Source organism: Somniosus microcephalus, chromosome 29 (assembly GCF_052327205.1).
Source record: "Somniosus microcephalus isolate GS21.2 chromosome 29, FLI_Smic_1.0, whole genome shotgun sequence".
NCBI lineage: Eukaryota > Metazoa > Chordata > Chondrichthyes > Squaliformes > Somniosidae > Somniosus > Somniosus microcephalus.
In genome coordinates, this window is record NC_141015.1 from 23,267,786 (window position 1) to 23,289,470 (window position 21,685).

At 46.0% G+C, this 21,685-nt stretch overlaps 1 protein-coding gene across 1 annotated transcript in view; it reads left to right on the forward strand.

Moving 5' to 3' along the window:
- The first annotated feature begins 5,773 nt into the window (after positions 1–5,773).
- wdfy4 (WDFY family member 4) overlaps positions 5,774–21,685 on the forward strand; it is a 351,018-nt gene continuing 335,106 nt past the window's right edge. Inside the window, exons 1-4 of the mRNA XM_085970369.1 lie at positions 5,774–6,047; positions 13,507–13,627; positions 13,802–13,911; positions 18,489–18,641. Of these exons, the coding sequence (XP_085826495.1) occupies positions 5,805–6,047; positions 13,507–13,627; positions 13,802–13,911; positions 18,489–18,641 (627 nt within the window). The 5' untranslated portion in view covers positions 5,774–5,804. The remainder of the gene's footprint in view (positions 6,048–13,506; positions 13,628–13,801; positions 13,912–18,488; positions 18,642–21,685) is intronic.

The window sequence follows — 21,685 nt, forward strand, 5'->3', positions numbered from 1 at the left end:
CTTCTTGAATAATGGTACTACATTAGCGGTTCTCCAGTCCTCTGGCACATCCCCTGTGGCCAGAGAGGTCCTGAATATATGTGTTAGAGCCCCCGCAATCTCCTCCTTTGCCTCACACAGCAGCCTGGGGTACATTTCATCCGGGCCTGGGGATTTATCCATTTTTAGGCCAGCTAAAACCGCCAATACCTCCTCCCTCTCGATGTTAATATGTTCGAGCATATCACAGTCCCCCCGCCCTATTTCTATGTCTACATCGTCCTTCTCCATAGTGAAAACAGATGCAAAAAATTCATTTAGAACCCCTCCTACATCTTCCGGCTCCACACACAGATTGCCACTTTTGTCCCTAATGGGCCCTATTTTTTCCCTAGTTATCCTTTTACCCTTAATGTACTTATAAAACATCTTCGGATTTTCCTTTATTTTGCTCGCCAGTGTTATTTCATGGCCCCTCCTTGATCTCCTAATTTCTTTTTTAAGTATCCCCCTGCACTTTTTGTACTCCTCTAGGGCTTCCTCCGTCTTTAGCCTTTTGTATCTACCAAAAGCCCTCCTTTTTTTCCTAATCCATTCCCGTATATCCCCTGACATCCACGGTTCCCTGTGGTTTTTGGAACCACTCTTGACATTTATGGGAACATGTTGCCCTTGTATGATCTCAATCTCCCTTCTGAAAGCCTCCCATTGCTCCGATGCGGATTTTCCTACAAGTAGCTGATCCCAGTCCATTTTGGCCAGATCCTGCCTTATCCTATTAAAATCGGCCTTCCCCCAATTTAGAACCTTTATTTCCGGCCCATCCCTGTCCTTTTCCATGACCACCTTAAATCTTACCATATTATGGTCACTATCACCAAAGTGCTCACCTACTAGCACTTTTTCCACTTGGCCGGCCACATTCCCTAGAATTAGGTCCAGTACCGCCCCCTCTCTTGTAGGACTTTCTACATGCTGGCTCAAAAAGCTCTCCTGGATGCACTTTAAGAATTCTACACCCTCTGAGCCTTTCACACTTTGACTATCCCAGTTAATATTGGGGAAGTTGAAATCCCCCATTATTATTACCCTATTATTTGCACATTTCTCTGAGATTTGCCTACATATCTGTTCCTCTATTTCCCCCTGACTGTTTGGAGGCCTATAGTACACTCCCAGCAAAGTGCTTGCCCCCTTTTTGTTTTTAAGCTCCACCCATATGGCCTCATTAGAGGACCCTGCTAATATATCATCCCTCCTTACTGCAGTAATTGACTCCTTAATTAATATTGCGACACCCCCTCCTCTTATACCTCCCCCTCTGTCTCGCCTGAAGATTCTGTACCCCGGAATATTGAGCTGCCAGTCTTGCCCCTCCCTCAACCATGTCTCCGTGATAGCAACAATATCATACTCCCATGTGCTTATCAACACCTTCAGTTCATCCACCTTATTTGCAAGACTCCTTGCATTAAAATAGATGCCATCCAGCCTTGCCCTTATATATTTGCCCTGTCTACCAAGCTGACTTGTTTTTTCCTCCATAATTGGCAGCACATCCCCCCCTATTTCAGCTTCCCTCTGTATCCCATCCCCCTGCCAAGTTAGTTTAAACCCCCCCCGACAGTGCTAGCAAACCTCCCCGCAAGGATATTTGTCCCGCTCTGGTTCAGGTGCAACCCGTCCGACTTGTACAAGTCCCACCTTTCCCAGAAGCAGGCCCAGTGATCCAGGAAAGTAAAACCCTCCCCCCTACACCAACTCTTTAGCCACGCATTCATCTGCTCTATCCTCCCATTCCTATACTTACTAGCACGTGGCACTGGGAGTAATCCAGAGATTACACCCTTTGAGGTCCTGCCCTTTAATCTGTTACCTAGCTCCCTAAATTCTTGATGCAGGACCTCATCCCTCTTTTTACCTATGTCGTTGGTACCAATGTGGACCACGACCACTGGCTGTTCACCCTCCCCCTCCAGAATGCCCTGCAGCCGCTCAGTGACATCCTTGACCCTGGCACCAGGGAGGCAACAAACCATCCTGGAGTCACGTTTGCGGCCACAGAAACGCCTATCTGTTCCCCTTACTATAGAATCCCCTGCCAACTCAAGAAAAAAGGGTTGGCAAAGTCGACACAAGTGCCTTTTATGCGACCGAAAATATATTTTGTGTGTGTGTGGGGATTTTGTGCAGGGAACTTGCCTTCAGCCCATTCAGGAGGTCAGGGGTGAATCTGTGAGTAGAATGAGATTCTTTTTTTTCTGCCGTAGTGTCAACTTAATTTTTTAGCGTGGACGTTTGTTTGCCAACAGTGCCACTGCAGTCACAGTTGTAGTGGTGGAGTCACGACTCTAACTGCTGCCATTTTAGAAAACTGTTAACAAAAGGAGGCCTGTCCGTTGGTTGTTATTTGCTGTTAATATAAAATTCTTAAGGCAAGAGCAGAGAGAATATCATCCTTTGTCTCAGCCACAACATTGGCTGTGTGCATGCATCGGAATCCCATTGGACAATTTTTCCTCAGCTGTGGCTCAGTGGGCAGCACTCTCGCCTCAGAGTCAGAAGGTTGTGGGTTCAAATCCCACTCCAGAGACTTGAGCATAAAAATCTAGGCTGACACTCCAGTGCAGTGCTGAGGGAGTGCTGCAATGTCAGAGTGTGCCGTCTTTCAGATGAGATGTTAAACCGAGGCCCCATCTGCTCTCTCAGGAGGATGTAAAAGATCCCATGGCACTATTTAGAAGAAGTGCAGGGGAGTTATCCTCAGCCAATATTTATCCCTCAATCAACATCACTAAAAACAGATTATCTGGTCATTATCTCATTGCTGTTTATGGGACCTTGCTGTGTGCAAATTGGCTGTTGCGTTTCCTACATTACAATATTATTACACTTCAAAATACTTCATTGGCTGTAAAGTGCTTTGGGATGTCCTGAGGTTGTGAAAGGCGCTATTTAAATGCAAGTCTTTCTCTCTATCTCGCTCTCTCTCTCCCCTTTCCTGGCTTGTATGGAAAAGCTTGAAGTGGAGCCTAGGTCATTATACCATTAAGTTAAATATTAATGTAGCTTTAAAAAAAACTGCAAAGCAAAAATAGTACAAAAGAAATATATCTAGGGCCAGTGTGAATTGCATATGTAGATATCAGGGGGGGAATTTCTCTTTTTTAATAATTAATGATCTGCTACTGCAATTGAGGGTACAGGTGCCAGTACAGTACCTGAGTGCGCGTTTTGTTAGCAGGTTAACAATTAGGGAGAAAAACAGGAACTCTCCTGTTTTTTGTTAAAAGGCAAAATTTGCTGCAGTAAAACTGATTCCGTAACATTCAGTAATGTACCTTCTCACGAGGCCTTGTGGATCGTGCCTTGTTTCTCTCCCCTCCCTTTTCCCACAGCCAACTGACAGTCTTGCCTTAATCCAAAAACTCACTTCTCCTCTCCACCACGAAAGTTAAACGGACAAGATTTCAGTCTGCCTCTACTTCATTTTAAGACAACCACCGCGTTGCTTTACTGGATTGCCTTAGGGAGGAGAGCGATCTTTTGATTTGAATGGTGGTGGGACAGATTTGACATTAGTTTGAAGATATGACCCTCCCAAAAAACTTGAGTTAATCATAGAATCATAGAGCACAGAAGGAGGCCATTCGGCCCATCATGCCTGAAAGAGCTATATCTTTGAAAGAGCTATCCAATTAGTCCCACTTCTCTGCTCTTTCTCCACAGTATAGCCCTGCAACTTTCTCCTTTTCAAGTATATATCCACTTCCCTTTTTGAAATTTATTATTGAATCTGCTTCCACCCTTTCAGGCAGTGCATTCCGGATCATAACAACTGCGTAAAAATAATTCTTTACTAATGACCTTAAATCTGTGTCCTCTGGCCACCGACCCTCCTGCCAGTGGAAACCATTTCTCCTTATTTACTCTACCAAAACCCTTCATAATTTTGAACACCTCTATTAAATCTCCCCGTAACTTTCTCTTGATCTAAGGAGAACAATCCCAGCTGCTCAGGTTGCTCCACATAACTCCTCATCCTCGGTATCACTCTAGTAAATCTCCTCGAATAAACTCGCTGAGTAAAAAATATGTTTCCTCATTCCCCCCCCCCCCCCGCCGCCACCCCACTCCCGCCGCCGCAATCCTGGATTTTTTGCTTCAATCTGTGTCCTCTGGTTACCGACCCGCCTGCCAGTGGCAACTGTTTCTAATAACTCCTGTCATTGTGTCTAAATGTAAATCTCACACAGCTATAAGAATGAAGGAGGTAAGTGTGGAGAGCAAGGATTAGATAATTATTTTCTCAAACAACTTCTGCAAAGTTCTCTCACTGGGTTATGATTTAATGACAGCCCACATTTCGTCTACTTCTCCTTTTATCAGGAACTTAGCCACATGACTTGGGTCTCTGCTGGTGATTCACTGTCCCCAATGCAGAACGAGACAAAAGAGGTTTTCTTGTGTTTAGGTGAGGATCGCATTATCAATTTTGTGATTTGAGGGAGAGATGAAACTACTCGTTTGGAGAAGGGCTACGTGTGTAGACACTGCGAGCTACAGGGGATTTTGAATCTGCACTGGTTGCTGCTTACAGCCAAGTAAGTCCTGTTGCTCTGGGGCTATCGGCCCTTCAGAGGGCTGGTAGACTGTGTGATATGCATCCCACTCTGTGTGTGTGTGTGTGAAGATACTTTCACTAAACTGGGGAGTGATAGTCCAGGAAAAGAATGTCACTTTAACGCAGAATGAAATATACCCCTGTATTTTTATTCTTACATTACTATTGCTGGGTTTGAGACCATTCGTAATTTTAAAAAGTGGTTTAAGTATTAAATTTGCTTTTAATTATTTATCTCTGTGACATTGTCTGTGCTTTATTGTAACGTAACTTGTCACGTTATACGTGGGTGCATGCAAGTAAATGTGATGGTGATTATTCATGAATTTAATACATACAGGGGTCAATGAGACTTAATCTGCAAAGTATCAAATGTCTTCTTCATTGAAAAGGTTTTCTCAGGTTTACATAAGAGGGGAGGTGTCCTGTTGGGAGCAGGTATTGGAAAATTCTGCATCCCAGCCTGGGATTTTCCAACCATAGAAACTAATGGAAAATCACAAAAGGGAAGAAAATCGCTGGTGTGATAAAACTCGCTCGCCAGAGGAAAATCGCGGGGAGAGAAAAATCACGGGGGAATCAGGGGGGTGGGGGAGGAAAATCACTGGGGGGGTGAGGGGGGAAGTCATGGGGGGGTGAAATCAGTGGGGGGAGGAAAATCACGGACGACATGGAAGTCACGGGGACAGGGGGGGTGGGGAGGAAAAACACAGGCTGGAGGAAAATCACAGGGAGGAAAATCACAGGCGACATGAAAATCCTGAGGGGGTGGGGCGGGTGGCGGGGTTGGTGGTGAAAAATCACAGGAGGGAGGAAAATCATGGGGGGCGGGAATCAGGGGCTGGAGTAAAATCACGGACGGCATGAAAATCACTTGGCGTGAGGAAAATCGCGGGGGGAGGACAATCGCAGGCTTATGAAAATCACAGTGCAGGGAAAATCGGGGATTGGGGGAAAATGATGTCGGGGGGTGCACAATTTGCTGATATGTGCTCCTGACAGGCACGGCTGTGCTCCAGGGAGCATCAAAGTGGAAAATCGACCGTTGTTTATCGCAAAGCTAAACTAGTCTGGCGAACATTTGCCTCTGTTTCCTAATGGCGGTGAAATCCAGGCGTATTTAAGCTATCGTACGCAGATGGCAAAACCACTTTTTTTCCTGTTGCAGGAAAGGGGGGAACTCGAGCAGGTGGAAAGAGATATGGACGTGTTGAATCAGCTAGAGGAATGCACAGACCCGCCACAATGTAATGTAACCTCTCCACGGACAGGAGGCGAAAATGTAGTGAACCAGACCTTGGAATCCAAGGAGCAACAGGACACCAAAGCGGCAGCTCTGGAATGTCTGGAGAGGCAGTTCTCTGATTATCTCCACTCACTTCCTCTTCTTACACAAGAAGAGAAATGGAAAACGTGGAATGGGCTCATTGCTCTCTTCCTGCAGGTACGTGTTTTTGGCCTCGTGATTTTCATAACACTGTGGCAATCTATCAGCTGTTAGTTTGCACTTAGTGTTAAAGTGGGAAGAAAGTTTTTGAAGAGGAAGCTGAGATATGATGAGATTATTATCTTTATATGTTTCTGATTGCACTCAATCAGTTCCACGTATGTGTATTTATATAGGTATATACAGAAATATATATAGATAATATGTGTGTGTATATATATATGTATGTGTGTGTATCTGTACATATATGATAAACATAATTATGAAATACTAAAGCAAAATACTGCAGATGCTGGATATCTGAAATAGAAACAGAAAATGCTGGAAATACTCAGCAGGTCAGGCAGCATCTGTGGAGCAAGAAACAGAGTTAACAGCCCCGATTTTCTGCCAGCCGTCGGGCGGGTTTTCATGCGGGCGGGGGCCGAAAATTGACGAAATAGGGGGTCGTGACCCCGCCCGCCTGATTCCCCGCCCTGTCCGACTTTCAGACCACCGTTTCTCCGCGATCCGAATCAGTCCTGCCCGCTGCTGGCGGGACTGGCCGTCGGGACCCTAATCAGCAATTATTGGCATGTTTAATGCCATTTTAGGGTGCCCTTGCAATTTTCAGGGGTTCCCCACGCTAAACACGCCTGCGGGGAACCCCGTTGATGAAACCTGGCGTGAAGCTTGCCGGCTTGCTTGCTCTCAGCTGCAGGTCATTCGGGAAAGCTGCGATTTAAAGGGACAGCATTTGTATGTTGAAGGGCCTTGTTGTTGCAGGCTTGGGGCTACTTCTTCAAGGCTTAGGCACAGCTGTGGAAGGTTGGAGCCTCACACACTTCTCCAATGTGATCTCCTGGGAAGCCCCTCTCGCCACCCTCACTCAGCACTTCCTCAGCGGAGGCATCTACCAGAAGCATGGGATGCCTTTTTCTCCTTCCCTTCTTGCCATTAGAGGATCTCCAGCAGCAGAGGCGGCAGCAGCAGAACCAGGAACAGCAGGATGAGCACCAGGAGCACCAGGCTGCTGCTCACTCACCGGAAGCTGCACAGGCCAGAAGGGGCCAGCGCTTGGAAGTGGCTTGAGAGCACCTTGCTGCGCTTCAGGGGGCCATGGGGACCCATATCTGCACTGGCTGTCCTACTCAGAAGGACTTCCATGAAGGTCTGGTTTCTCTGTTCAATAGATGGCCAACGCTCCTCAAGTGATGTCATTCTCTTATGAGCGCTCACCATGTTTTCCGTACCCTGGCGAGTTATCTCCTCCATGGAGGTTGCCAGCCTTTCCATGGTGATGCGTTCCTGCGCCAATGACTCCACAAAGGCTCTGCTCATGGTCGCTATGGACTCCTCCATTCGCTCCACACTCGCAGCGACCCTGGAGACAAAACCTTCCAGAGACTCCTGCATCTATGCATGGAGATCCATCACCTCTTCTCTTGCGGATGGAGCCAGAGGCAGAGGGTCGAAATGCAGCGCAGCTGAGCTGAGCTGGCAGAGTCCTGTGCCCTCCGACGAGGACTCGCCACTGCTGTCCCTGTCTCCAGAATCTGCTGATGCTCACTTGTGAGCTGTGAAACACCAGGTGACAACACTACTCTATGTCCCGAAGGTCCCCCCGAAGTGTGAGTGTCTGCGCTGGTGCTGGGTGCGCTTACTTCTGCTGACGCTGCACCCTCAGAGGTTGGAGCTTCCTCTGAGGCGTCTGGCTGCAAAGCCTCTTCCTCCTCCACAGTGGGGACGGGGGCTCTGGATGGTCCTGTGGGGGAGTAGAGGAAGGAGTTAGAGATGTGATGCCAAGGTTACATGCACATTCGAGTTGACATCTGCTGACACCTGCATCCATGCAGCCTTGGTCTCAGTGGGAGGCCTCTTCCTGCCTGACTTAGGGAAGAGGACCTCCCTGTGGGCCCTAACCCCATCCAATAATGCCTGCAGTGAAGCTTCGTCGAATTTGGAGGCAGCTCGGGGTCTGGCACTGGCCACAGCTGCTGCAGGCTCCTCTGCCATCCTGTATGGTTCGTTTCGAAGCCAACAGAGGAAGCAATGCTTGCTGTGGACCTTGAAAGCACCACGAATGATGACATCATACTGTGGGGCTTTCTGACTGGAAATGGACAATTAGCAAGGCTGTCCACACGCTGGAACTTAATTGGCCACTTGAGGGAAAATTGCGTGCAGCTGGCTGACACATTTTTTTGTGTGTCAGAACCCCACATTCGGGGGAATCCGACCATTTTCCACACAATCCACAACATCGGGCCCAACGTTTCAGGTCAATGAGTTCTGATGAAAGGTCATTGACCTGAAATGTTAACTCTGTTTAAGAACATAAGAGCATCCGAAATAGGAACATGAGTAGGCCATTCGGCCCTTCGAGCCTGCTCCGCCATTCAATAAGATCATGGCTGATCTTCTACCTCAACTCCACGTTCCCACACTATCCCCGTATCCATTGATTCCCTTAGTCTCCAAGTTTCACTCTCGACAGATGTTGCCTGACCTGCTGAGCATTTCCAGCATTTTCGATAATTATGAAATACATTGTCTGAGCTTCCTCAGTGATTGAAGAAGTTTAGAAGAATGAGAGGGGATCTCATTGAAACTTGTAAAATTCTAACAGGACTAGACAGACTAGATGCAGGAAGAATGTTCCCGATGGCGGGGAGTCCAGAACCAGGGGTCACAGTCTAAGGATAAGGGGTAAGCCATTTAGGACAGAGATGAGGAGGAATTTCTTCACCCAGAGAGTGGTGAACCTGTGGAATTCTCTGCCACAGAGGGCGGTGGAGGCCAATTCATTAATATATTCAAGAAGGAGTTGGATATATTTCTTGAGGCTAAAGGGATCAAGGGATATGGGGAGAAAGCAGAGACAGGGTACTGAGTTTGGATGATCAGCCATGATCTCATTAAATGGCGGAGCAGGCTCGAGGGGTCAAATGGCCTACTCCTGCTCCTATCTTCTATGTTTCTATGAATGGGTAAATATACTGTGCGTTAAGGTACAGAACTATATAAACTCGGAGGTCCCGGGTTTGATATCTAACCTGTGCGGAGCTAGCTGATCAGAACCAGGGCAGAACTGGGAACATTAGAATGAGCTTTAGCGTCCCTTGGTTAGGAAAGGAATGATCTGCCTGGTTCCTGCTCCTAATCATTATTGAGTGAGTCCTGCTGAAGAGTGTACGCAGTGAAGGGGACTTTCATTCACTATGATGCCCCACAGTTGAATGGCCGACCCACACTCACTGTCTAAGCTCTAACGTGAAGAATGGCCACTTGCACACTGTAGCAGAGGACCGCATCTACCTGTGAAACCACACCCGAGTATGAGTCAGCAGCTTTAGAACAAACAGAGAAACATAGATACACGGCCCTCGACCGTGTCAGTTCTATCTCCCGCACTTCTGCCCTCACCCCTGCCCCTCCCTCCCGGAACCACGATAGGGTTCCCCTTATCCTCACCTTTCACCCCACCAGCCTCCACATTCAACGGATCATCCTCCGCCATTTCCGCTACCTCCAAAGTGATCCCACCACCAAACGCATCTTCCCCTCCCCTCCCCTCCCCTTTCAGCATTCCGTAGGGACTGCTCCCTCCGAGACACCCTAGTCCACTCCTCTATCACCCCAACAGCCCTTCCCCTTTGCCTGGCACCTTCCCATGCAAGCGCAGGAGATGTAACACCTGCCCCTGTACCTACCCCCTTCCCACTGTCCAGAGCCCCAAACATCCCTTCCAGGTGAAACAGCGATTTACTTGTACTTCTTGCAAACTAGTATACTGTATTCACTGTTCATGATGGGGTCTCCTCTACATTGGGGAGATCAAACGCAGATTGGGTGACCGCTTTGCGGAACACCGCCGTTCAGTCCGTAAGGGTGACCCCGAGCTTCCGGTCGCTTGTCATTTTAATTCACCGCTCCATTCCCACTCGGACCTCACCGTCCTTGGCCTCTTGCATTGTTCCACGGAAGCTCAACGTAAACTCGAGGAACAGCACCTCATCTTCCGATTAGGCACTTTGCAGCCTTCCGGACTCAATATCGAGTTCAACAATTTCAGATCATAACCTCGGCCCCTATTACATTTTTACTTATATTTTTTTCCACCCCTTTGTTTTGGGTCTTCCCTTCACCCCCCCTCCTTTTTTTTCTCTCTCCCACATGGCAGCTGTCTCTCATTCTGCCAGTACACTTCACATCTAATCTGAGCCGTCTTTTGTCTCCACTGTCCTATTACCATCTCGTCTGGTTTTGAATACCTCTTAATGTCTCTTTTACTTCTTTTATTCTATCGCAGCCCTGCCTTCGATCTATTTCATTTCCTTTCCAGTTTTGAAAAAGGGTTTGACCCGAAACGTCAACTCTAATTTCTCTCCACAGATGTTGCCTGGCCTGCTGAGTTTTTCCAGCATTTTCTGTTGTTATATAGAAACATAGAAGATAGGAGCAGGAGTAGGCCATTCGGCTCCTTGAGCCCACGCCGCCATTTAATGAGATCATGGCTGATCATCCAAATTCAGTACCCTGTCCCTGCTTTCTCCCCATATCCCTTGATCCCTTTAGCCTTAAGAAATATATCTAACTCCTTCTTGAATATATTTAATGAATTGGCCTCAACTGCCTTCTGTGGTAGAGAATTCCATAGGTTCACCACTCTCTGGGTGAAGAAATTCCTCCTCATCTCAGTCCTAAATGGCTTACCCCTTATCCTTAAACAAGAAGGGATAATTCAGTCGAGCATTATTTGGCAAAGAATTCTTATTTAATATTAAAGCAACTGGGGGAGAGAGAGAGAGAGTTCTTTAATCCGTAACCCTCTTGTTGCCCTCTATCTTACGCTGGAGTTAGCCAGAGCGAGAGCTGTGGTTGTGAGCCTATCACATCTTTCACTGTATGGGTTGACGGGCATATGGAGTATGACTGCAGCTGGGTCACAATGCACAGCTGCGACATGCCTACCCAACCATATGAAAACCGCCAGCACTGGAGAGCCTGCTCCATTGAAATTAATTCCGTTTCTAAAATGACAGCAAGAAAAAGTAATAAAGAGCAATGGATTTCTAGAGAACGATTAGGAGGTGGTAATCTAATGGAGAAGCTCAGACCCTGCAATGACTGGAACCAAGGTTACAAGGTTTGAAACCATCATTTGGATCTCAGGAGTAGGTTAGGGTCTTGAAATCACTCCAGGTAGCTGTTGTTCTTTCCCCTCCCCCCAACTATACTGACAGCTTTATGGGGTCATTTTTATTTGTCTTGATTCTATTTCTGTGTTAACAGTCGTTGAAGTGCTCGATACCAGCTGCCAGCGTACTCCTCATCCTTCATGATCGATGAAGAATTAACGTTTGTGGTGTCATTATTGTCAAGTTTGCTGAGCGATGATTTTCAGTCAATTACTGGCAAATTCTTGGGCCACTTTTTATTGCATCCATTTACTTGGCAGCTGGTTGGTGGCAGAATCCCGTTATTAATGGTTCGTATGTGGCGGAGACCACGTAGGGACAGTAACACAATTCACTATGTATAGCCAATGTTGTTATCGCTCCACGTTATGTACAGAACTTAGTTGGGTTATCGGGGCAGGGTCCCTTTAAGAGTCGTCGATTGTGTGATGATGTCATTGCCCTGCGACGAGGCCGAGTCCCTCAGTCCATGCGGAGAGTTAATAAAGCTAACACGCATTTTTCTTTGCTGCTATGAAAGTCTCGCAGTCTGTTTATTTCCAGCGACTCCTACAGTGGTGTCATTATTGTCAAGTTTGCTGAGCGATGATTTTCAGTCGATTACTGGCAAATTCTTGGGCCACTTTTTATTGCATCCATTTACTTGGCAGCTGGTTGGTGGCAGAATCCCGTTATTAATGGTTCTGAGTCACACAGCACCGAACTAAGGAAAGCGACAGCGTTACGATGCTGGTGCGACGTAACTCAGGAGGTATAAAACAGCCGTGCCTTACTCGCTCCTGCTCTGTTGTACCCAAGCTGGCACTTTGGAGGCTTGGAATGGCATCGTGGTTACACAGGCTGAAAGCTGAAACTAAAGCACAGTGTGTGAAGTCTACTTTTTGTGGCTTCATACTCATTCAGTTGGATTGCCGGCCAATGAAATGGATTGGGGTCAGGGTTGTCCCTGATGCCAGAGTTGATATTTTGAAAACTCCAGCTGTTACACTGAAGCCAACACAATGCAAATACGCCCTGTAATCCCAGTGATTTTTCATAGAATCATAGAATGATACAGCACAGAAGGAGGCTATTTGGCCCATCGTGCCTCTTTGAAGGAGCTATCCAATTAGTCCCACTCCCCTGCTCTTACCTCATAGCCCTGCAAAATTTTCTCCTTCAAGTACTTATCCTATTCCCTTTTGAAAGTTATTATTGAATCTGCTTCCGCCTCCCTTTCAGGCAGTGTGTTCCAGATCATAACAACTTGCTGCGTAAAAAAAATCTCCTCCTCTCACCCCCTGGTTCTTTTGTTAATTATCTTAAATCTGTGTCCTCTGGTTACTGTCCCTCCTGCCAGTGGACTTTTTGCACCTCCTAAAGCACAGTGAGGAAGGATATACTTGCATTGGAGGCAGTTCAGAGAAGGTTCACTAGGTTGATTCCTGGGATGAAGGGGTTGTCTTATTAGGAAAGGTTGAGCAGGTTGGGCCTGTACTCATTGGAGTTTAGAAAAATGAGAGGTGATCCTACTGAAATGTATAAGATTCCGAGGGGGCTCGACACGGAGGATGCTGAGAGGATGTTTCCCCTCGTGGGGGAATCTAGAACGAGCGGCCACAGTCTCAGAATATCGGGTCGCCCATTTAAAACGGAGATGAGGAGGAATTTCTTCTCTCAGAGGGTCGTGAATCTTTGGAATTCTCTACCCCAGAGAGCTGTGGAGGCTGGGTCATTGAATATATTCAAGGCGGAGATTGACAAATTTTTGAAAAACAAGGTGACGTAAGAAAACTACTAGGCACTTGGTCTAAGCGTTAAACAAAGCTTTAATCAACTGTTTTACAACATGGAGGTCTAGTTGTGTCCTTCACTAGTTCCTGTTAAGAATGTCCTGCACAAGCTGGGCCCGTGCCCGAGTATTTATACTCTCCCTGGACAGCGCCACCCGCAGGCCGCTCAGCTGATTCATGTCACAAGGGTTATGGGGAGCGGGCAAGAAAGTGGAGTTGAGGCTAAGGTCAGATCAGCCATGATCTTATTGAATGGCGGAGCAGGCTCGAGGGGCCAAATAGCCTACTCCTGCTCCTATTTCTTATGTTCTTATGTTCATATACTATTAATTTGGTGCCAGATTTACACCAATACAATAATGTCTTTTAACTTGACTGTCTTGAAATTTGAGGTTTAGGTTCCCACCTGTGAACTTCAATTCATCGCCCTGTCTAAACACAGTGTGTTAAATCCATTAGCTGAAGACGTTCTTTGACCTTTTTTGTTATTATTCACTATTGCAGGCTTTTGACAACATCTCAACTAACTGGATGATGATGTTCCCGAGCATTTTGCCATTCTCCATCGAAGCCTCTAAAGTAATGGTTCAAACAATCAAACAGAAACTCGCTGACAAAGCAGGAGGTAACTACGTTTTAATAAACCCATTCGCAATTGTTGGTTAAGTTTGTCCTGATTCTCGGATTATTCATGTGCGTGTCTTGACAGGGGCAATTTTAAACATGCTTGATTGTTTTGACCATGGATGAAAACTACTTTTTTTTAATGAGAACAAATTTTCTGATATTCTTGTGACAGCCGAAGCACGATTCATTGTTGAGGAGTTCCTCCAATGCAAACGAGATGTGGGAAGCAGCGAGGGGTGGCAGTTACTAAAAACAATTCATCTATTATCTGCAGCTGACTCAGTAAGTGAAAAAGTGAACTGATGTCCTTATTCAGTGGTGTGTTTATTCAAGTCTCAATCAGCAGATAACACATACAGAAGCCATATTAGATATAATCCTTACGGTGATAGTTCTCACTGGACTGGAGTGCCGATGTATAATTCCGTAACAAGGTAGGGCATGTGTTTGCCTCTCAGGTTCACACAGTGGCCCAGTTTATTTGGTATTGCAAGACTACATTGATTAACAGTGAGCAACAGAGCACTGTTGGCGTTGTGAGGGAATTCAATGTTTGAACTGACAATGTTGGGTTTCAAGGTGCTGGCTGGGGCTCAGTTAGTAGCCCACTTGTTTTTGAGTTAGAAGGTTGTGGGTTCAAATCCCACTCCAGAGACTTGAACACAAAATCTAGGCTGACATTTCAATGAGAATGCTGCACTGTTGGAGGTGCTGTCTTTCAGATGAGATATCAAACCAAGTCTGCCCTCTCCGGTGAAAGATCCTATGGTATTATTTTGAAGAAGAGCAGGGGAGTTCTAGTGTCCTGGACAATATTTATCCCTCAACCAACATCACTAAAAACGGTATGACATTGCTGTTTGTGGGAGCTTGCTGTGCGCAAATTGGCTGCCACGATTCCTCTATTACAACAGTAACTACACTTCAAAAATACTTAATTGGCTGTAAAGCACTTTGGGATGTCCTGATGGCGCTATATAATTGCAAACATTCTTTTTATTAGACAAATATAAAATCAATATTTAGAGTTGAAGTAATAGAGACGTTCATGTTTATAATGATGCTTTCTGTTTTGCATACTTGCATTTCATTAAGATCTCACCTCTGAGTCTAGAAGGTCACGGGTTCAAGCCCCGCTCAGAACTTGAGCTCCGAATCTAAGCTGACACTTCAGTGCAGTGCTATGAGAGTGCTGCATTGTTGGTAGATGCCATCTCAATGAGAAGAGACGGTAAACCTGAGCCCGGTCTGCGTGTTCAGCTGGGTATAAAAGATCCCATAGTGTCATTTGTAGAAGATCAGGGTAATTCTACCAGGGCCCTGGCCAGTATTCAACCCTCAATCAACAGGTTCAAATGCAGATTAACCAGCCACTTTTCTCATTGCTGTTTATGGGCACTTTCTGTGCACAAATTCAATGCCCTGTTTGCCTAGAAAACAACAGTGACTACACTTCAAAAGTAATTCATTGGCTGTGAAGCTCATTGGGACATGAAGAGGTGCTATATAAATGCAAGTTCTTGATTTCTATCATTTGGTAACTTAGCGTGTGGGTGTGATGTTAAGTACAGGAAACTCTTTTTTATCCGGCACCGACGGGACCGGCGTGGTGCCGGTTGATCAAAAAGTCTGGATTACAGAGAGGTATACTTACCAAGGTACGAGAGCCCTGTACACGGCCACAGGTGCAGGAGCCCCGGTTACACGGCACTTGTGCAGGAGTCCCGGTTACACGGCCACAGATCCAGGAGCCCCTGTTGCACGGCTACAGGTGCAGGAACCCCGGTTACACGGCCACTAATATATAGTAAAACTTACCTGAACCTACTCCTGAATTTTGCCGGTTTAAAGAGAGTTTCCTGTACAAGGTTGTAACAGTGTTTGATAACATTTAACTTGGAACACAACTTCATCACATGATAAGGAAGCAAACTCAGTAATGAAGGATAACGTATCCAGTACATATTATTAATTGTTTGTTTCAATGAGTAACATATTTCAACTGTGTAAATCAAATTAATGCTTTGGAATATTGCAACACATGGCAGACAAAGCATTCAGCCCTATGAGGCTGGGAGCATTGCACATGACACCTGTTTAAGAATTAAGAAAATCGTGTCACACACAGAACCATCAAAAAGTGGTGGTGGAATAAATAAGCAGAAGGGACACCGATGCGAGTCTCTTAATTGGGTGGCTGCCTTTTCTAGTTAACACTATGATACGGTCTTATTTACTGTCAAAGCGACTGTGGTATTTCTGGCTTCAGATCTGACACGAGTGGCTTTTAAGAAACTGCTAAAAAAAATGTAGCATCTGTTCTGGTTTTTAATGTAAAACATGCTGACAGTGTAGCCCCCTTTGCCAGCCAGCAGGAGGTGCTCATAACTCACTTGTTCGACACGAGTGATAAAACCTGCATCCTTGGACTGTCAGTTTAACGATGGTAAAATTCCACATAAAGCAACTCATTGAGAAATATGTCCCGCTGATTGCCTTCATTTTGAACCTGGCCTCTGTTAAGATTTAAAGCTTGCAACAGTAGAGGTAGTGTATGTGCAGTGCTTTACTGAGCCATATTACATTCGACACATCTTTTTATCATGATTTTACAAGCGCTGCACAGTGTTTTTTTTAAAAATCTGGAGCAGTTGAAATGTGTTGGTAATTACTTTAAACACGAGCATTATCAGAGGAATGGTTAGAAAAACTTGACCTCTTCAGCCTTTTTTATATTATTCATTCTTGGAATGTGGGCATCGCTGGCAATTATTGCCCATCTCTAGTCATTGAATGGCGGAGCAGGCTCGAGGGGCCGAATGGCCTACTCCTGCTCCTATCTTCTATGCTGCCCTGAGAAGGTGGCGGTGGGCCTTTTCCTTGAACCACTGCAGGTTTGATACAAACTTTAGAGGGCAATTAAGCGGCAATTACTTTTTTTAAATTAACACTAGAATTTTATTTTTAATTAATGCCAGCTTTTTGTTGTTAACTGAATTCAAATTCTCCAACTGCGATGGTGGGTTTACGAACTCCCGCTGTCTGGGTTACTCCTACTAGTCCCCTAACAGAACCACGACACTACCGTTCCTGATGAAATGGGGCAAATGAGTGAGGACCCGATAAAGGTATACAGGGATAATAAGGGGTAGCGAAAAGCTTAACCCTGAGCACTATTTCAAGTTAAACTGTTAGATCCGGGTATCTTAATGTTGTGTCCTTCAATAATCAGACAAAAGACTGCAGGGAACGATCAACAGGTGTTTACTGAATGAGGGTTCAAACTGCAACTGACTGTACAGATCACTACTCAGGGTTTATATACAGGTGTGGTCACTGCCGGTACTACAGGATACAGGAGCTGTAAAAAGTAGTTCTCCCCCTTAAAGGTACATACATTACATAAACCATGGTTGCAGGACAAGGAGCCATGGCCTAGAAATTCGTCCCGGGCGGTGGAGCAAAGCGGGCGGTATCGGGCCGGCCATCCGTTATACCCAGCGTCTGATATTCAGTGCCATTGCAGTCTATGGAGCTGAATATCAGGGGCTGGGCCTGACGGGAGGCCAATCCAATACCGCCCGTCCAATACCCAAGACGAATTTCTAGGCCCATATGTGCAAACTGGTAAAAGACTAATTCGAGACTCAAATTAGAAAGCGCGCCTTCGCGCAAAGAGTGATTAACACTCTTTAATGCCCATCTAGGTCGGGTAGCAAAGCCTTTTAAGAAGAAGTTAGATTCAGTGATAGGAAGAGCTTAGCTTACTTTGGAAGTGTGAGTTAGATGGGCCTATTGGCCTGCCTCGTCATGTAGTCGCCTTTATATTTGTAACGTTGAGTATAATCTGTAGCGATAGTTATTGGCGTATTGCAGCACATCCCTACCAGCCTTGGTGCTTGGTGCATTGGGGTGTGGCCTTTATTTTGGCACAGTGACACTTCACGGGGAACAGCTGGAAACTTAAACTATAAATGAAAAGAAAGACTTGCATTTATATAGCGCCTTTCACAACCTCCCAAATCGCTTTACAGCCAATGAAGTACTTTCGAAGTGTAGTCGCTGTTGTCATGTAGGAAACACGGCAGCCAATTTGCACACAGCAAGCTCCCACAAACAGCAATGCGATAATGATCTGTTTTCGTGATGTTGGTTGAGGGATAAATATTGGCCAGAACACTGGGGAGAACACCCCTGCTCTTCTTCGAAAAGCGCCGTGGGATTGTTTGCGTCCACCTGAGGGGTTTAAGGCTTCAGCCAAAAGGCGACTACTCCGACAGTGCAGCATCCCCTCAGTACTGCACTGGAGTCTCAGCTTAGATTCTGTGCTCGCTCATGCTTCTTTTCAGTACAGCACTGGATACAGGAAACTAATCGGAATTGTGTTGGTCAAATGTAGGTCGTCACTACCTGGATGTTATAAATGCTATTTCAAAACCAAAATCAATTTTAGTTTTAATCTGAGTCAGAGTTATATATGACAGAAAGTCAGATGCTTATAGATCCACGATTTCCTGACTAGCTCTCTCTGTGAGGGCATCTGACCACAGAATCGGTCCTTCTATCTGATGACAGGGGACATCTCAAAGTGCTGTTTATTTTTAGTAAAGTATGTTCTTGCAGTTGCAATCTGCTATTTACTTTCTGTAAAATGAACGTGTTCACTGAGTCCTCCATTGAGGTCCTAAACTGTGTCCCACTGCAAAGAGATTCAATTTAGAGCTTTATACATAATTAATATTTAATCAGCCGGAATGATCTGATTCCAGTACATGCCCAATGATAAAAAATAACATGAATGAAACATACTTTACTCAGTAACATAAATAATCCAAATTTTCTGCCTCTTCTATTTTCAGGAAACACTGAGATGTGTCGTGAAAACAGGACTGCCCTTAATTCTTTTAAAATGTGTGCACCTTTTCTTTGCTTTTCCATCCGAGAGAGAGGCTGCAATAATGGAAACACGGACACAAGATGAGAGTACAGTATTCCAAGAAACAGTAACCCATGTAAGTTGGGACTTCCGTTCTTTTCGAGGTCTTTTGAGGCTTAGTTGGTAGCACTCTCGCCTCTGAGTCAGAAGTGTAGTGTCCGAGGATCAATAATACTCAGACTGCAGGAGAACAATAAAACAGGTATTTACTGAACAGAGAGTAATTCAAGACTGACGTACAGAAGCCTGCTATGGCTTTATATACAGGGGTGGTCACTGCCGGTACTGCAGTATAGAATCAGTTCTTCTCTTAAAGGTACATACACAACAATTTCTCCCCTTTTAGATAAACAGTACATAACATTCATTTAACAACTAAATAATAACTAATTACAATTACAATTTTCTCTGTACTATATACATCAACTGAAATAATCATTTATAAGTTCAGTCTTTGAGGAGGCTTCCTGATCCTGACTGGATAGCGCCTTTCTCGAGTATCCTGTTCTTGCGGCGGAGTTGATTCTGGTTCATTGTCATTGGTTGGTTCGTCAGCTTCCAATACCACTGCTTCTGAGGTAGACGCAATCTGTACTTCGGGTTGATTACCAGGTGCACCTGCTTGTGGTACAGGTTTGGCTTGTTCCTGTGACTCTAGAATCTGGTCAGCATGGCGTCTCATGATGCTCTCTCCAACGTCCACTGTGTACATTAGTGGTCCCTGCTGTGTGCATATCGTTCCTGGCTGCCATTTTTCTGTTCGGTAGTCGCGGGCCAAGACTGGTTGCCCTATCTTGAAGCTCCTGGTTGGCTTCTCATTTACGTGCTGGAATTGCTTATCCTCAACATCTCGTCTTATGTTTGGTTTGAGAAAATCCAGGCGACATCTTAGCCTTCGGTTGAAGAACATTATGGCTGGAGCTTGGTTGGTGACTGCATGTGTCGCATTCCGGTAAGCAAACAAGAAATTATCCACCTTGTGTTGTAGTGGTATGTCGTCATTATGCATTGCCTTTATTGCCATTTTAAAGGTCTGAACCTCTCAGCCAATCCATTTGTGGCTGGATGATATGGGGCAGATGTGTAATGCTTCACCCCATTATTCCTCAGAAACCTCCGGAAATCCTCTGACACAAACTGTGGCCCATTGTCGGAGCAAATCTGTTCTGGCAAGCCATTCCTGGCGAAGATGGTCCGTAGGACTGCAATAGTTTTCTCCATGGTGGTGGGGGACATTTTGATGACCTCTGGCCATTTCGAATGGGCGTCCATAGCGATTAGGAACATTGAGTCCATAAATGGACCAGCAAAATCAATGTGTACCCATTGCCATGGAGATGAGGGCCACTCCCATGGATGTAGCGGGGCCTGTGGTGGAGCGTTTTGGACCTTCTGGCATCCTGTGCATCTCTTGGTCATATCCTCGATTTCTTTATCGATTCCTGGCCACCACACAAACGTCCTGGCTAGGCTCTTCATTTTTACCCCTCCCAGATGACCCTCATGAAGCTCATTGAGCACTCTATCTCTCAACTTGGGTGGAATTACCACTCGTGATCCACACATCAAGGTCCCCCGGCACACTGACAGCTGTTCTCTCCTTGGCGAGAATGCTGGCAACAGTGAGTTGCCATGTGCTGGCCATCCCTTCACTGTCAAATCATAGACCCGAGAGAGTGTCGGGTCATTTCGGGTTTCCTTCTCTATACTTGAGTTTGTAACAGGTAGACATTCGACTATGGTCGCATGGAATATCTCAACAGGGTCCACTGCAGGTGCTTCCTCTACCGTAGGCAACGGTAGGCGCGACAGCCCATCAGCATTTCCATGCTGTTTCGTACCCTTGTACTCTATGTCATACTGATGTGGCCCTAGAAAAAGTGACCATCTTTGCAGCCGTTGCGCCGTCATCACCGGAACGCCCTTTTTTGGGTTAAAAATGGAGACCAGGGGCTGATGATCAGTCAGTAGGGTGAATTTCTGCCCATGCAGATAGTGATTGAACTTCTTCACCCCCCACACCAGGCTGAGGGCCTCCCTGTCAATCTGGGCGTAGTTACGCTCGGCTGAGGTTAATGAGCGCGACGCAAAGGCTATTGGCCTCTCTGAACCGTCAAGGAATTTGTGTGACAGCACCGCTCCGATGCCGTAGGGAGACGCATCACATGCTAACCGAATCGGTAGTGTTGGATTGTAGTGGGCCAATACTTCTTTTGAAGTGATTAGGCATTTACATTTCTGAAAGGCACGCTTACACTCATCACTCCATTTCCATGTTACTCCAGTTTGCAGTAGGGCGTTCAGTGGGTGCAGAATTGTAGATAAATTCGGCAAGAACTTATGGTAGTAGTTCACCAACACGAGGAACGACCTCAGTTGCGACACATTTTCCGGTGCTGGAGCCTTGACTACAGCCTCAATCTTGTCCGGCGACTTATGCAACCCTTCCTCCTCAATCATGTGGCCACAATACGAGATTTGTCTCCTAAAGAACTCGCATTTGGGGCGGTTGGCTCGTAGCCCATATTCCTGTAATCTCGTGAGCACCTGCTCCAGGTTGGCAAGGTGTTCACTGTCATTTTCGCCCGTAACCAGGATGTCGTCCAAATAACACTGGGTCCCCAGGATCCCTTGCAGGACTTGTTCCATCACCCTCTGCCAAATAGCCGGGGCTGATGCTACCCCGAATACCAGTCGATTGTACTGGTAAAGGCCTTTTTGAGTGTTTATCGTGAGGTATTTCCTAAATGCTTCTTCCACCTCCATTTGTAGATACGCTTGGGCCAGATCAATCTTTGTAAAGCGTTTCCCTCCAGATAGTGAGGCGAAAATATCTTCTATCCGTGGAAGTGGATATTGTACTGTGTGGAGGACTGGGTTCACAGTTACCTTGAAGTCCCCACAGATGCGAACCTTCTTCGGTTCCCCAGGCGTGCTGCTCAATGATTTCTTCATTACAGGAACAATGGGTGTGGCCCACTTGCTCCAGTCCACCTTGGACAGCACACCCGAACGCTCCAGACTCTCCAGCTCTGCTTCAACGGCTGGGCGGATCGCGTAAGGTACCGGTCTGGCCTTAAAAAATTTTGGGTTTGCGTTATCTTCGATTTTTATCGTTGC